Source organism: Puccinia triticina, chromosome 1A, assembly GCF_026914185.1.
Source record: "Puccinia triticina chromosome 1A, complete sequence".
Lineage (NCBI taxonomy): Eukaryota > Fungi > Basidiomycota > Pucciniomycetes > Pucciniales > Pucciniaceae > Puccinia > Puccinia triticina.
This window is the reverse complement of record NC_070558.1, coordinates 4,091,277-4,106,650: the sequence shown is the minus strand read 5'-3', so window position 1 is coordinate 4,106,650 and position 15,374 is coordinate 4,091,277. Positions and strand designations below refer to the sequence as shown.

General features: G+C 48.1%; 2 protein-coding genes across 2 annotated transcripts; both read right to left on the bottom strand.

Annotated features, from left to right (window-relative positions):
- Nucleotides 1–7,401: 7,401 nt before the first annotated feature.
- Nucleotides 7,402–11,213, bottom strand: PtA15_1A495 (uncharacterized protein; the record flags this gene model as incomplete). Its single annotated transcript, XM_053165528.1, has 5 exons — nt 7,402–7,549; nt 7,632–7,753; nt 7,855–8,073; nt 10,941–11,047; nt 11,141–11,213. 5 exons carry the CDS (start codon nt 11,211–11,213, stop codon nt 7,402–7,404), a joined length of 669 nt encoding a protein of 222 aa, XP_053016711.1.
- Nucleotides 11,214–12,553: 1,340 nt separating this feature from the next.
- PtA15_1A494 (uncharacterized protein) lies at nt 12,554–13,079 on the bottom strand (the record flags this gene model as incomplete). The annotated part of the gene is made up of 2 exons (XM_053165527.1): nt 12,554–12,827; nt 12,907–13,079. 2 exons carry the CDS (start codon nt 13,077–13,079, stop codon nt 12,554–12,556), a joined length of 447 nt encoding a protein of 148 aa, XP_053016710.1.
- Nucleotides 13,080–15,374: the final 2,295 nt, after the last annotated feature.

Genomic DNA, 15,374 nt, shown 5'->3' with positions numbered 1-15,374 from the left:
CCCCCTGTCTCCCTCCCCCTTTTTTTGTACCCTTTCGTGCGCGTCCCGCCGCTTTCGCACCCTTTCGTCTCCCCTGTATACATAGATATCTTATCGCCGCTGCCCCGCTTTGCTCCGTCCCTAATCTAATCTCGCCCGGCCTCGTCCTTCCTCCTGCCCCGTTTCCCTTGTTGTTGTTTTTCCGCGTCCGCGTCCGCTCGCCACCGCGGCCCCGGGCCAGCGCGGCGTCCCCGCGCCGGCCCCGCCCCGCTCACGGGCCCCCTCTTGGCGCTTTTTTCCTCGTTTGTTTCCCGGGTGGCCTTGATGGTCGAGTCGTTCTTAAAGCTTATCAAATTGTACATAACACCACACACACACACATCAATCCACGCCCATATACCCGTACGTGCGCACCCGTGTACCCCCACGCACATATGCCTGTGCGCATCGCTGTGCATGGGTGCTCTTTGTCTCTTGTCATAGACATGTGAGTCTGCGCCACGCCTCATAACAGAGCTGCTTCGGTTGTTTCAGCGCTTCATTCAAGCATCCAGGCACGATGCCTGCATCCACATCTACCTGGCGACTTCCTTTCTAAGTGTGTAAACACTAGATTCACAAGAACTTGAAGTGTAGCCAAGATCCCCTGATTTCCTGCTGAGATGTTTCCACCAATGTCTGCTCTGCCTATTCCCACACAGCGCACATCGGAGCAAACCAGATTTGCCTGCACTCACATCGAGGACCTCGGGTGTCTGAACCCACACCTTGCCAATAGGTGTGCTGAGACAAGCAGCCGCAGACTCCAAACTGCAGATCGGCCAGTTGTGTTTGGCCAAATTTGTGAGTAGGACACACGTGGATGTGGATGTAGCAGTTGGCCCCGAATGGTGCGGCTTGCATGAGCTGCGTCCCTTTCGAAGCCCTTTGCCACATCTCTGGCCGTGGATTCGGGAGCACGATGCGTGCTGGGTGTCTGCGCAAACACAGCCATCCCCGTCGCACCCAGCCTCCTTGTGTTGGGGGGCAGCCTGGCTTCTGTCTGAGATTCTCTGGCGTGTTATCCCCCGCCGCCTCCCAGTGAACAGATCGTTGAGACGTCATCCCTGCGTTAAAGTGGCTTGGCAGGCTGAATCGTCGGGGCAGGCCCTGGCAGGCCGCCAGAAAGTCTCCTGCGCTTGGAATTCGCTTTCTGTACTGGGATCCTTCGCCTGGAGGCTCGTAGTGTCAGGCAGGGCCAACAACTAGTTCTTTGAGGGCTCCGTTGTATAGAGTTTTCCTTCTCTACAGCACCACAAGTAAATTAGAGATGGCCATCTGGACCCGGGTACGGGTACCGCCTGCCAATTTCTCTCTAATCGGACACCCGCCGGACCCGGACACGGCACCCGCCAGCGGGTACCGGCGGTACTTGAGGCGAGGCTAAAAGAAATATGATTTCAGTAAAAATAGAAATAATATAGAAAACAATTATAAAGAATTTTACCTAAAAGAAACAGGAACAAGGGTGAGATGAGAACACAATAGAACCTAACCCACCATGCAACTAGGACTTTTGGGCTAAGACAGGAAATAAAGAGTTAGACAATTATGGTCAACACACCAGGAAAAAAAAGTAGTCACTTGATGGCAAGTGACATGATGCAGCTTTGTTTTCAGCTCCAACACTGCTCCAATGCTGCTCCTCTCCACCAGCACATCTGGGGCTCACATGATAGGTGTCAGGATCAACGCACTAAATGTGAAAAAACCAGATGATCATCAGCTTTGGCCCTGGCCCAGCTAATGCTCAGCTGATGCTCAGTTTTTCCCCTGGCCCAGCTGATGCTCAGCTTTGGAACTGGCCACCTGATTATCATCTTTGGCCCTGGCACAGCTGATGCTCAGCCTGGTCCATGGCTCAGCTGATGCTCAGCTTTGGCCCTAGCCTAGCTGATTTTCAGCTCTGGTCCTGTCCAAGCTTATTCCCATCTTTTTCCCTGGCCTGGCTCAACTGATACTCAGCAAGCTGAGCATCAGCTGGCCAGCTGGCCCAGGACTTGCCCAAAGCTGAGCATCAGCTGGGACAGGACTAGGAGAAGGCAGAGCAAGGACTGGTAAAAAGCTGAGCATCAGCTGCGCCAGGACTAGTACAAAGCTGAGCATCACCTGGGCAAGAAATGGTCAAACAGCTTTATTCCAATTCTGAGAGTGAGCTGCGTGAAAAAGCTGAGTATGAGCTGGGCAGAAAAGCTGAGTATGAGCTGGGTACCAAAGCTGAGTATCAGCTGGAAAGAACTGAGGATCAGTTGGGCTCATTAAAACTGAACAGGGTCTCCTTGGTAAATTTTGGAAGTTGAGGAGATGGTTGGGAGATTGAGGTAGATAGTGGATAGATATTGGATAGATGGTGGGTAGCTGGTTGGAGCTGGTGTAAAGTCACTTGTCATCAACTGACCATTTTATTTTCCTGGTGACAGGATAGATAAAAAGAAAGAAAGATAAACCTAAGAGTTGAGCCGCCTAGACTAGTGACCTCGACAAGCAACCATGCTTTGATTTGATGTTGTTTGACTTAGTCGCCGGTTGGAAGGAAGATGTCAAGATGAAGGAAAAGGGAATTGATGACCAACAACTGGATTGAGGAGTAGCGGTCAACTGCTTCCAATTTGAAGTCTTCACACTCATTGACGTCATTGAGAACCATAGTCACAAGCCGTACCACTGCGCGCTGTGCGCTTCAGAGCGCCTTCACATTCCAACACACCCCCATGCGTCAAAACCGTTAGGGAGGAAGCATACCAGCTCAAAGAACTTTGAAGATTGAAGCTCTGCCTATTGATTTTGTAAGGAAATCGGCAAGCATAAGGTGAGTTTGTTTGAAGATTAAAGTAATTGTGTCCGTGATAATTTTGGATCACACAAAATGGAAGCGTAGCTTCATATGCTTAGTTTTAAATGCTGAATGATTGGCTTTGTTGTTTGCGAGCATGATTGCGCCTTGATTGTCTTCATAAATTTTGAATGGTAAAGGTATTTGAATTTTCAGAGCTGATTCTGTCACCATTTTGAGCCAAAGAAGTTCTTTTGTGACTTCGTTAATTGCAATGTATTCAGATTTGGTTGATGATAAAGAAATTGCGGATTGCTTCTTAGAAAGCCATGAGATCAGATTGTTGTTCCATAAAATTAAATAACTAGTTGTTGATTTACCGGTAGCTGGACAACCAGCCCAACTAGCGTCTACGTAAGAGACAAAATCGATTTGGTTGGCTGGAGTTTTTTGGAGAGTGATACCAAAATCTTTTGACCCTTTTAGATACCAAAGACAATGCACCGCCGCATTCCAATGAAGAATTCCTGGGGTCTTAAGGAATTGAGATAGACAGCCAACAGTAAAGGTAATATTGGGTCGAGTAGTGACACTTAAATAGTTTAGCGCTCCAACAAGTCCTCGATAACGTACGTTAAGACTTTCAAGTTGTTTGATTTCAGCTTCAGATGCTTTCACAAGATGTGAGTTTGGCTTCATCGGTGTAGCAAGCGGAACTAGATTTTTGCAGCCGTATTTTGTCAAAGGTTCTTCCATTTAACTCGTTTGCGTAAGGTGAACAGCTTCGGAGGATTGATTAACTTTCATTCCAAGAAAATGTTTAGCGCTACCAAGGTCTTTAATTTTAAACCGTTTGCGAATTAAATTCTTGAAAACCTTGGGTTCTGGACTAAAGATAGTGATATCGTCCACATGAAGGTATAACCAAGTGTTAGATGACCAAAAGACAGAAGGTTCGGCGTAGCTGCGATTGAAACCAACAGATAAAAGCCACGAAAAGAGAGTTAAATGCCATTCTTTGGGAGCCTGCTTAAGTCCATAGAGTGCCTTTTTCAGAAGTAGCACTTTGCCAGGTGGAACATCAAAACCGGGAGGCGGATTGAGTGTGATCCTTTCTCTTATTGGAGCATTTAGAAAGGCACACTTGACATCAATCTGATGAAACTGAAAGTTATGCTGAAGAGCAAACGAGATGAGTATTCAAAGAGAGACCAGTTTTCCCATTGGAGCAAAGGTAAACCAATAATCTTTTCCAAAAATTTCTCAAAATCCCTGAACGCAGAGCCTAGCCTTATATTCCTCTGTTTGATTAGATGATTCAGGTTTAATTTCCGCAGGTACCGCCACTACATTTTGATAAGGCTGGGACCCAAACCCCGGCTTTTGGGACATGCCCCGGGGTTAGGGCATTGGGATGGGACTCAAGTCATGCCCCGAACCCCGGGTCATGACAGGCTCTACGGATGGGGGCAAGGGTGCACCTTTTTTTCGAATTTTTAACTCTTTTCTCTGCTCAAAACTTGTTTTATTCACATTCTACTCGTGTATGTATGACTCAGACTGACTGAAATGATAAAAACAGTGGGATTACAATGGGCCATCAAAGGCTTGGTACCATTCCTTGAGGCAAATAAGTTGCCCCACGCTTTCGGCCTTGAGGGAGGATTGCTGCCAGGAAACCACCTGCCTCCCCTTAGAGAAAACTCTCTCTGACAAGGCGCTGGTCGCAGGAATGAAGAGGTATTTGTGTGCCATCTTTGATAAGATCAAAAACGTTATTTGACAATTTGACCAGTATTAAAGAGTCTTCCTTTCACGCGGCTTGATGTCTTCCTTGAGGTAGTGGTTGATTTCAGCTGAGACTCCCTCAAGCCAATCGGGTTGTTGGTATAGAGCTTGAGCGAAGAAGCCCCTGCTAGTCGATGGAACCAAAGAATGAAATTTAGTTTTGGATGCATCATCTGTTTTCTTGAACTTGTTGTTGTGCTTCTCTTCAAAATCACGCGCAATCAAGGTGAAGGTTTCAATAATATCGTCCGTTGACATCATGTAGTTCTCCATTATGAAGTCGCCATATCTGTATATATGGTCCAAGGCTCCAGCGGCAAGGACTACACCACGGGTGCAAAAAGATATTCCAAAGCCGGATTGAATCCGGCTTAGAAATTTTTTCCAGTTCATTCAGAACGGATGTCGCCAGGAACGAGTCACAGCATCCGCGTTTGGGATATTTTGAGAATATCTCAGAAACCACTTTGAGTGGTTTCTGAAATATTTTGCATAAATTTAGCAAATATTCTCCGGGATATTTCCCCCAAAATATTTTGAAAATATCTCATAAACCACTCAGAGTGGTTTTTACAATCTTTTTGAAGATATTCTTGATGAAAAATCCAAAATATTTGGGAAAATATCTCCAATCCCACCATATATCCGGCAAAATATTTTGTTAACCAAATTTTATCGCACAAAATATTCTGATAAACCCTTTTTATTGTGCAAAATATTCTGATATCCATATTTTGTTGCACAAGATATTCAAGAGAACCAAATTTATTGCATAAAATATTTTGCGGCAGTTTTCAGGGAGGTGAGATTACAACAAGAAAGAAAAATCAGGCAGAAAGTACAATGGAGGGCTGCTACCACCACCAGAAGCGCGGGCAATTGGTAGGCCAAGCAGATGGACCCAAAGGAAGGGGAGGACTCAATGCTTGACACGTTCCGTTGGCGGAAGCACCAGGAAAAGTTTCATGTCAGCTGGGGGCAGTTGACATGAAGGAACAATGCTTGAAACTGTGGTGCTATTCTGGCACAACTTTTGTGCTATGCCGCCCATTCTGCTGTATGCATTTACAGCTGGATAGACTGCACGCTGCGCAAGACTCATTCAGCTCCTGATCTTCCTAATACATAGCTGAACTTCACAGCTCAGGACTATCAAATGTTGAGGAACATACCCAGGAACACATATTTACACCCTCAGTCTCAGGCCTGAGAGCGTCCACCATCGTCTCCAACGGACTCGCTAAAGGGGGACTCGCAACCCCAATTTAGCGAGTTGGGCCAGTTTTTGGGGTCCAACGGACTTGCTACCTGATTCGCCAAATGCCTTCCGAGTCCCCTCAACTCGCCAACCTCCACTTGTGGCAAGTCTGCTCCAACCCAACACTCGGCCCTCTTGGGGAGCACCTCACACCCCACGCACACTACACCGCGCGCCACATACATTGCCTAGTACTGACCGGTCATCAATACCCACAACCCATTGATAGGATGACCAGTCATCAATACTAATGACCGGTCATCCTATCAATTACCGGTCATCAATACTAATGACCAGTCATCAATAGGATGGCCGGTCATCAATACTAATGACTGGTTATTGATACCCATGACCAGTCATTGATACTAATGATCTGTCATCCTAGCAATGACCGGTCATTGGTAATTGATCCCAATGACCAGTCATTGATAGGATGACCGGTCATCCATATTAATCAATGGTCATTGGTAGGATGACCGGTCATCAATACTAATGACCGGTAATCGGAACTAATGACCAGTCATCAAGACTAATGACCGGTCATTGAGACTAGTGAGCTCAATTGGCACTTTCGAATGTGACCCCCCACTTCAAAGGTCGTCCGAAGGGAAACCTTTTTTGTGCGTCTGGGGTGTACTGGATGTCCGGTTTTTCCTGGCCACCAGGCAGAGGAGGCCCACTTGGATGGCCATGTGTACTTGCATTCTGACCTAGACGCGGCGGGACGGCCTTCTGGCAGGGCAGGTGTGCTGTGCATGCTCGCCGCCCATGCTTAGCGGTTACACTGGAGCTTGCAGCGGGAGCCGTCCTGTTCCTACTCACAGGTTTGGCGCTATACTGCGGCGCCAAGGGGAATCCTGAGAACCCGGGAGGCGAACTCCAAGACTCCTGTGTGGGGGTCGGGGGGAAGGTGTGGTCCCCAGTCCGCTAGGAATTCCCCTCCTCACGGCATTGCATCAGCTTGAGGTCCCCTGAGAGGGATCCCAAGGGCCGAGAGGTGTCCGTAAGGGAGGAGAGGTTAGCCAAGCGGATCCTCTTGGCCCTCGCACTTTGCGAGGACCAAAGCGTCAGACTACACGCGTATGTGTGAGTCTGGCAATCCCAGGAGACCCTAATTTCAGACACAGAGGTCGCGTTTGGGAGGAGAGTTAAAAGGGCGAGTCCCCCTCAAGGTCCCTGTGTCTTTGCAAGCATGAGTACTGGCCATTGAGTGGAGGGAAGGCCCATCTGGATGACCAGAGAAGGGGACTGCACAGCTCATTCATGTATGTACATATACATATACATACATGTTCTGAGCAGAATATGGCCTGAGTCAATGAGCCGTGCTAACGTGAGTACATACTATTGGAATGAGCAGTACAAGTGGTGGGCCATTTTTCAGAGTGGAGTTGGAATGGAGACTGAACTGGAGATGCCTTCACGTCACCTGCCCCCAGTTGACATGAAAATTAGCTGGGTGAAGTGTTCAGGGAGGGTGCATGATATCGATTGAACTTTATATACAACAGTCAACAGAGAGAAGCGCGGATGAGATATGCATATGTTTAGATTGGGTGCAGGGTTAGAAGGATTTGTGGAGGTGTTCAGCGCGTTGGCGGATATGCTTGTCAATGGGCATCTCCCAATCAACATTGGTTTCCAAGTCCCTAAAGTAAGCCTGGCCAGAGCCAAACAGCTTGCTATCTTTCTTGGCCATCAGGCCAAAAAACCTGCAGAACGGACCCAACCGTAGGGCAAGGTTAGTAGACACACACAGAGAGAGAAGAGGCCGGGTTTGGGTGGGGGACGCACGCTTGTTGGTAGATGGGCTCCTGGTGGCGGAGGAACTTGAGCTGGTTGTTGATGATTGACCATTGCGAGATGCGCTTGTTTTTCGGAGACAGGCTGGCGTAGAATTGGATTGCCTCCAAGCGCTGCAACCACGCCAGATGAGCGTGATCAGTCCCGTCGTCTTTCTCAAGAGCAATCTCTCTCTCTCTGTGGGTGGGTGGGTGGGTGTGTTTGGGGGACTTACTAAGTAAGCGACAGTCAGCGTGTCTGATGGTATGGAGAATGAGGAGGAGGCAAGTAGCTGGCTTCTGAGGAGCGCAAGGGGTGCAGGCCAGTAGCCGCCGGTTGACTGCCCAATGGAAGAATGGAAAGATGCAAGGCGGATCTCTAAAGAGATCACCTGGTGGTAGAAGCAAGGAGATGGAAGTTCTTGGGCACTGCTGGAGTGGGAGGACTTTGAGCGCTTGGCTCACAATTCAAAACTCCGGTCAGAAGGAGATGGTCGCAGCTGCGCAACCTGCAGCACTTCAGCAGGTTTTTTACCACAATCAGACCCAACTGTTGTGCTCTGTGGGAGAGAACTGGGCCAGTCATCCCAGCATGAAGAGTGAAAATTACAGGAAATATTTATTTCAACTTTCCAGAGTCATGGAAAATATTTTTGGGGACTTTTGTAGGTGCAAGGAAATATTTCCTTGAACTTACAGAGGAAAGAAAATATTTCCTGTGACTTTTTGAAAAAGTTCAAGGAAATATTTTCTTTTGCATAGATATTGCGGGAAATATTTCATTTCAAAAAAAATTTGGAGGAAATATTTACAAAGGGACTGGGAATATATTCTCCCAACAATCTCCCTAAATATTTCCAAAAACCTGTAGATTATTTTTGGACCCCATCAGAAAACTTTATGTGCACCCGTGGTGTATACAGTGCCCCCCACGACTTCTCTACTACCCCTCCCGCGCAAAAAACATGGAACTTTGAACGATGTGTCCACAGTCACCAGACATGTATCATATGTAAACTACATATTTTTGAGCCCTACAGAAGTAGGAGAACTCAAAAATATATACTTGAGGTCTGTACAATGCCTCAAAACAAAGGAAACTTTTTTTTGAGGCATTTTACAGACCTCAAGTATATATTTTTGAGTTCTCCTACTTCTGTAGGGCTCAAAAATATGTAGTTTACATATGATACATGTCTGGTGACTGTGAACACATCGTTCAAAGTTCCATGTTTTTTGCGCGGGAGGGGTAGTAGAGAAGTCGTGGGGGGCACTGTATTCCCCTCAATTTTTTTTTGGTTCCATCCCCAGGGTTCAGGGCATGCCCCGATCTGTCCGGGGTCTGTGCTTCGGGACAGGCCTCATGCCCCGTCCCGAACCCCGGGTCCCACCCTTAACCCAAGCCAGGGGAGTAGCTTCGGGCCCGATTTGCACAACTCCTGAGGACTTTCAGTCAGTGAACCCAATAGAAAGCTAAGAAAGCTGAGCGAGATGTCGTTGCTTCCAATCAATCGTGATTCACTACTTGTAAGTACGAAGGCCAAGCCAACCATGAATTATGGGAACAAGGAGGTAAGTGGGATGATGATGTGAGTTTCCAACAACACCTCGTCTGATTATGAACACCAAGCTGTTTCTTCAATCACTTCATCAAATTGCATCAATACTTAGAGATTTTCAGAAAAGCGTATGTGGTCAACTTGACAGCTAAATTAGCTTTGCACAATCCACATAATTGCAAATTTCTGGCGATTAAACATAGCCAATTGCAGCAACGGTGGGCCGCTACGCCACAGGGCCACTTAGCGTTAGCGTAGCGGCGCTACCAGCGCCCCCTTTTTTTCTGTAGTGTTAGCGCGCCGCTACACTGTGTTACGCTACGCTACAGCGGCTTTAGTGGCAAAAAAGGCCTAAAAACCGCTGAAACCGCTGTAGCGCAGCGTAGCGGCTGCTTTTTTAAGCCCTGTGCGCGTAGCATTAGCGCATATCTGGCATAATTGCGCTCACGCTACACTAAAAGTTAGCTAAATTCACCTACGTTACGCTAATGCTACGCTTAGCTTAGCTGGCCCATTGTCGGTCGGAGTCACAAAACATTTCAACCAGTTTTACATTGAATTCAAACTAACAAGGCAGGTTAAAAATTGCCTGGGGTGTGTTTTACAGAATTTGTAAGTGCAGATCAAGATTCACACTCATTTGTCTTTCTGGCAAGAGGGTGAGCAAATGCAGAATGAGGGAGAAACAAGAGGAAGGAAAGCTATGGAGGGTTATTGTCAAGTGATTTCGCAGCACCAATGAAGTTCTCGGTGGTTAGAATGAACTGAGTATTCCAAGTCACAAACCAGTTCTTGTAGTAGTCTTGAGTTGATGAACCATCGGTATCTGAGATAGAAGGAATAAGATAAAGCAAAAGAACGACCAAAGGAGCTTGAAATCGAGATTTGAGACTTGTGGCCACTTTGATAAAGTCTGTGCCGGACGGGTTTTCGTGAGCGACATCGACGGTTTCGAAAAGGTTTTCTAGTTGCAAGATATCGGCGGCGACTAGTGGAAGAGATTGTGCCAGAGATTCGATTTGTTTGGAACACATTTCGGTGAATAACGGAAGTCGCAATGGAATCCGCCTCGCATTAAGGCTCCTGTCAATTGATAACTTCTTGAAAAATAGCCTTGCTATCTTTATGAGCCCTATTCCTAGTTTAGCAAGGTGGAAGACTGGTTCCTGGACAAACATCTTCCTGGGAACTTCATGGGTGCATTGATTAATCACTGTAACAACTTTGTGCAGAACGTGGTCGATATCCTCTACATATGATGGCCAATCCAGTTGGGCAACATCCAATTCAGACCCTGTTATGCATTCAATCGTCAAGTCGATCGCGTAAAGTGTACTCTCAACCTTCCACCAGTTCCCCGGATGATCGGGGTCGATCAGGTCTGGCGAGGCCTTCAAGTTTGCGAGAAGTATATGGCTTGCCACAAAGAGTCGATAAAGGTACCCTTTCGTCCTCAAGATTTTCACTCTCAGGCTACGAAGCCTATATGATTTGAATCGTTTCAGGTGTTGGTCATCGAATCGGTGTGGTGCTCGTAGAGACATGGTGTCTGGGCAGATGAAAGAAATGGAAAATTTGATTTTGTCTAGCGTGCGTTCGATGTGAGATTGGATCTTTAAGACGAGCTTCATTTTTGTTTCTGGCTCTTTCAGTAAGTCATGCGGCTTGGCAAGAAAGTTTGAGAGGATGGCGATTTCGCCATGTAAAGCGGGTAGCAAGTAGCCTTGTAGTTGGTGTAAGAGTGTCTCCTTCAACAAGACGACTTCCTCGACGGAGCGGGTGGATAGAGTGTGTTCGATAGTTGTGCGATCAGGATGTCCACTTCGTACACATTTTTCGGCCAGTCTTCTAAACCCCTTGATAACCAAATCTGGAGTGCATTCCACATCTTCGCACCCAAGTCAGTCAGTCGAAGGTTTTAAAAGCCAAACCCGATGGTTTTGATAGAACAGTGGATGCTTACCTCCTTGGGCCCAAATCCGCTGATCTTCCCGCAGCTCGTCTGAGACTGAAGTGTCGCTGGCTGAGTCGACCATCGGAGTTCCTCCTTATTCGCGCGTGCTGAAATCTGACTCGAGTGTGCGCGAAATCCAGATCTTGTCTTCGAACTTAACTCCTGGGCGCGAAGCGCCCGCCTCCTGACGAACCGAAGTCGAGAAAAATGTCCAAAAAAACTCTCGGAAATTCCTCAGGCGGCGTCGGTCCATACCCGGTGACATCATTCTCTGTGACGTCAAGGAAGCTCAAAACCCAGGTCAGCCCAGGTCGCATCTCATCAGATCTCATCAGATCTCATCAGTTTGTGACCTTTAGTCCCCGCGCGTGATGATGTTGAGTGCGGATCTTTGAAATAATACTGCCAAGGGTACACACCAATTTTCAGTTAAATATCTCTGTTGGACTATATCAAGGACCCATCCATTTTTTCCCGTTTACATTAGCCCGGTTCACGTTGGCAACTTTAATGCTAATTATATCATATTTTATCAAGAATTTTAGATAAATTTTCCACCTATCAGAAAAAGTGGACTCAGATGAATCAGATCACCATCTTGAAAAAAGTGAAAATTTTCAATGCTAAATGGAATAAAAAATGGTGCTAAAAAGTCACCAACATGAACGGGCTATTGCATCATATGATAATGTGAATGGATGGACGCACAATCCTGCGCGTTCATGCATCGATGAAAAGTAACGAAAGTGCTGTATGACATGGGATATCTGGTCAAGGACGTTTGGACGAGAGCAGGGTGGCGCAGTGGGGCCGCCCGGTCTTGGTGCGCTCCCTCCCGAGTCCCAGCTCGAAACCAATCACAGGATCGGGAGCTGCTGCCGCCCACCATGCTCTAAGATACGTGCTTCTTGAGGACCTGCCGCCAGCGGACAAGAAGCTCCATAGAAGCTCGGTTGTTGGTCAACATTCACGCGCAAAATTGTTTCAATTCATGTCTGTGAGTTTTCAACGGGATCCATGGCCAAGCTTCAACGCCCAAGTCGTGAGGGCTTCTCAGCGGCTATCGACCTGGCCCCTAACCTAGCTGAGTTCCTCCTCGGGGGAGCGAAGCGACCTCCAGTCCAGGCTGTACCAGGGCCCTCCGAAGTGGAGGACTTGTGTTAAGTTAGACCTGGCTCTGGGCGCGGGAGTGTGCAGTCACCAGGGCCGGGTGGGTCCAGCCATCAAGCGCAGATGGCAGCCAAGTACACCGTCGGATGTGGCCCCCCAAAAAAATCTACCGAGAAATGTTATGAGAGACTCTTGGGAAAAAATCTTTGACGCCTGTTTTCGAGCCTCTTTGGGAAGGATTGTGGGGAGCAATCTCCGGCCATATGTATATCCGCAGCTCTGCACCCGGGTTGCAGTGGTATCAGGGCAGACCTATCCTGGCGCATATTCCAGGACGCAGGCGGCGTGGTTTCTGGGATATTTTCGAACCGTCTGGGAATGCGGATGATGCTGTTCGTTCCGCTGGACGTCTGCACGCATGTGTGGCGCGCAGATGTTTCGGAGACCGATCCAGCCCGCGGGCGTCGAGATATCTTTGTGCACCCTATGCACCGCTCTGAAGCAGGGGGCGTCTCTTCGGCGCAGCGCCGGTGCGTCTGCGTTCCGCCTCAGCAATGGTGGGACGGAGGGTGCAAGTGTGGGCGGGCTATCGCGCGCCCAGCGGGCCGTCGCGATTTCAAGGGGCCACACTTTGGAGCGCTTCTACCCTCAGTCTGTGGGGAGACTGATCAAAGGGGGGGAGGAAGGAGCCGATCGGGGCGGAGAGGGAGGGAGATGCCTTCAAGCAAGGGCTGGATGGAGCAGATGGGTTCTCAGGGACGCGCCGAAGCGCGCTAGGCAGCCGCGGCCTCAGCGGTGCCGGGATGGGAGCGCGGCCCCCGGTGGGCGCTTTCTGCATTGCGAGCTGTCGAGTGATGAAGTGTGGTGAGTCGTGACGTGGCCTGTGGATCCTCGGCTGGAATGAGAATAAGACACTCCAAGGATGGTTCTGTACATACCTCAACAGTACTTGGTTGCTGTTGTTGGGTGGCTCTCGGCTGCATTCGTTTATGGCGACTGAAGGTAGTTTGACAAGTCTAGTCAAAAAATTTACACTCCAAAAATAGCATCAAAGACCAATCAAAAAACGCATCACCAATTGGAAAAAATTTCTGTCACAACTCTTCGCACTCCGAAAAGCGTATGTCGGCCGAATAGCGACCAGCCAGGCTCGACTCCCCCGAGCCGGGATCGAACCAGCGACCTCAAGATGATCTTCGTCTTATCCATTACAGTCTCGCGCTCTTCCAACTGAGCTATCGGGGGAGGTGATAGGGGGAAGAGTTTCTGTGGCATTATAAATCCTATTCCCAAAATCTTCCTGTGCATGCGTCTTTTGATGTCTGTTGCAAACTGATTGGGATTGGGCGAGGCTAGATAAGTGTAGACAACACCGCAACAGCTACGCTACGCTACAAAAAGCGGCATTATAGGGTAGCGTAGCGATGTCCCGCTATTCCTACAACCGCATAGCGAAAACGGAGCGGGATTGTCGCTACTATCAGCGGTAGCGTAGCGACAGTCCCGCTATGGTAAATTGGAACTCCATATAGCGGAGCGAATTGTTTGCGCTATCGCTATAAAATAGCGAAGCTGTAGCGCAGTAGCGCACCAATGCGCTATTCTCCGCTGTTAGCGGGGAAACCACGCTTTACCGCTATCAGCGCCTGAAAAGTGCATCCCGGGCGCGCGGCGCAGTCTCACCAATCAATGTGTGATCGGACAAAAGATGCACCACCCTGAAGCGGTGCCCAGAACCTGCCCTGCCCTCTTTGAGACACCAGCTTCTTACCCAAAATATCCTGCCCCCTCTCTTTTAGACACCAGCTCTTACCAAAAAAAGCTCATCTGATTTACCAATGGCCAACAAAAACCGTGATTCAACCCCAGACAACATTCAAACCATCCCCAATCCCAATTCTACCAGTACTCCTGCCCATCGCCCACCCATCCCGCCAAAAACAAGGCAATCTGCCCGCAAAAAGAATCCAACTGCCACCCCAGGGTTTGTTTTGACTGACACTGATTCTCGCAGAACCCTTGTTGAGGCTAAAAACCCTTGACTCTACATTGCTCCACCTCGACCTCCTCTTGACTCCCGCATGCTCCAAAAGTGGAGTTTGTCCACCCCACACTACAACACTCCCCCTCAAACTCCACACCTTAGAAACAAAACAAGTAGAAAAGAAAGATAAACAAATTGAGGAAAACGCACACAACTGAGAGGGGATTATTAAGATACAGAAATAATGAGACGATAATGAAAGGAAAACATTGATACTATTTGAATATCTTGACCATTGATGAGTTGTGGAGAGTTGCACGAAGAGACTTGGTGAAAAAATTGGCTATGTTATCCGACGTCAAAACCCAGTCGAGTCTGATTTGATGTTCCCGTACCGCATTGTTCACAAAAAAGAAATTCCTTTCCAGGCTCTTCATGCGGCCTTTCGAGGCATTGTCATCCAAAACTAAGACAGCCGCCCGGTTGTCGCACTTGAGAATGATTTCTGGTTTAACGTCCAGAGATTTCATAATTGGAATTAAGAACAATAAGAAGTTGATTGCTGATCCTATCGAAATAAATTCCGCCGCGCAGGTAGACGTGGCCACCACCTTTTGCCTCCTTGACCCCCAGGCAATTGGGCTGCCCATAAAAGTGATGATGAACCCTGACGTCGACCGTTGAAATTCGCCGCCCCAATTTGCATCCGACCATGTGACCAGCTTGTTATCTGTTGATTCTAACTTGAGTCTTCTCCCACGAGTTGTCGCAAGGTATTGAACTAGATGTTTGAGTCCACTCCAATGAGATTTGTTGGGATTGGAGCTGAAACGGGCCAAATAGTTGACCGCATAACTGATATCCGGTCTTGATCCCAATGCTATGTAGTTTAGTGACCCTATCAACGACTGGTACAATGTCGCTCTCACCAGGTCTTCCTTGGATGTTGTCAGATTATCGCCTGTCAACGGGGTATAAGTTGGTATGATTGAGTTTTGAGTCTGACCTATCAACAGAGGTTGACTTAGAAAAATTGCCCCCGGTTCATATTCAATCTTGATTCCCACAAGTTTGTCCGGTTCCGCATCCCACTTCACCCGCAAACTTCCTTCAAGGTTCATCCTAAGTTTCTGAATGGCAACCTTGTCA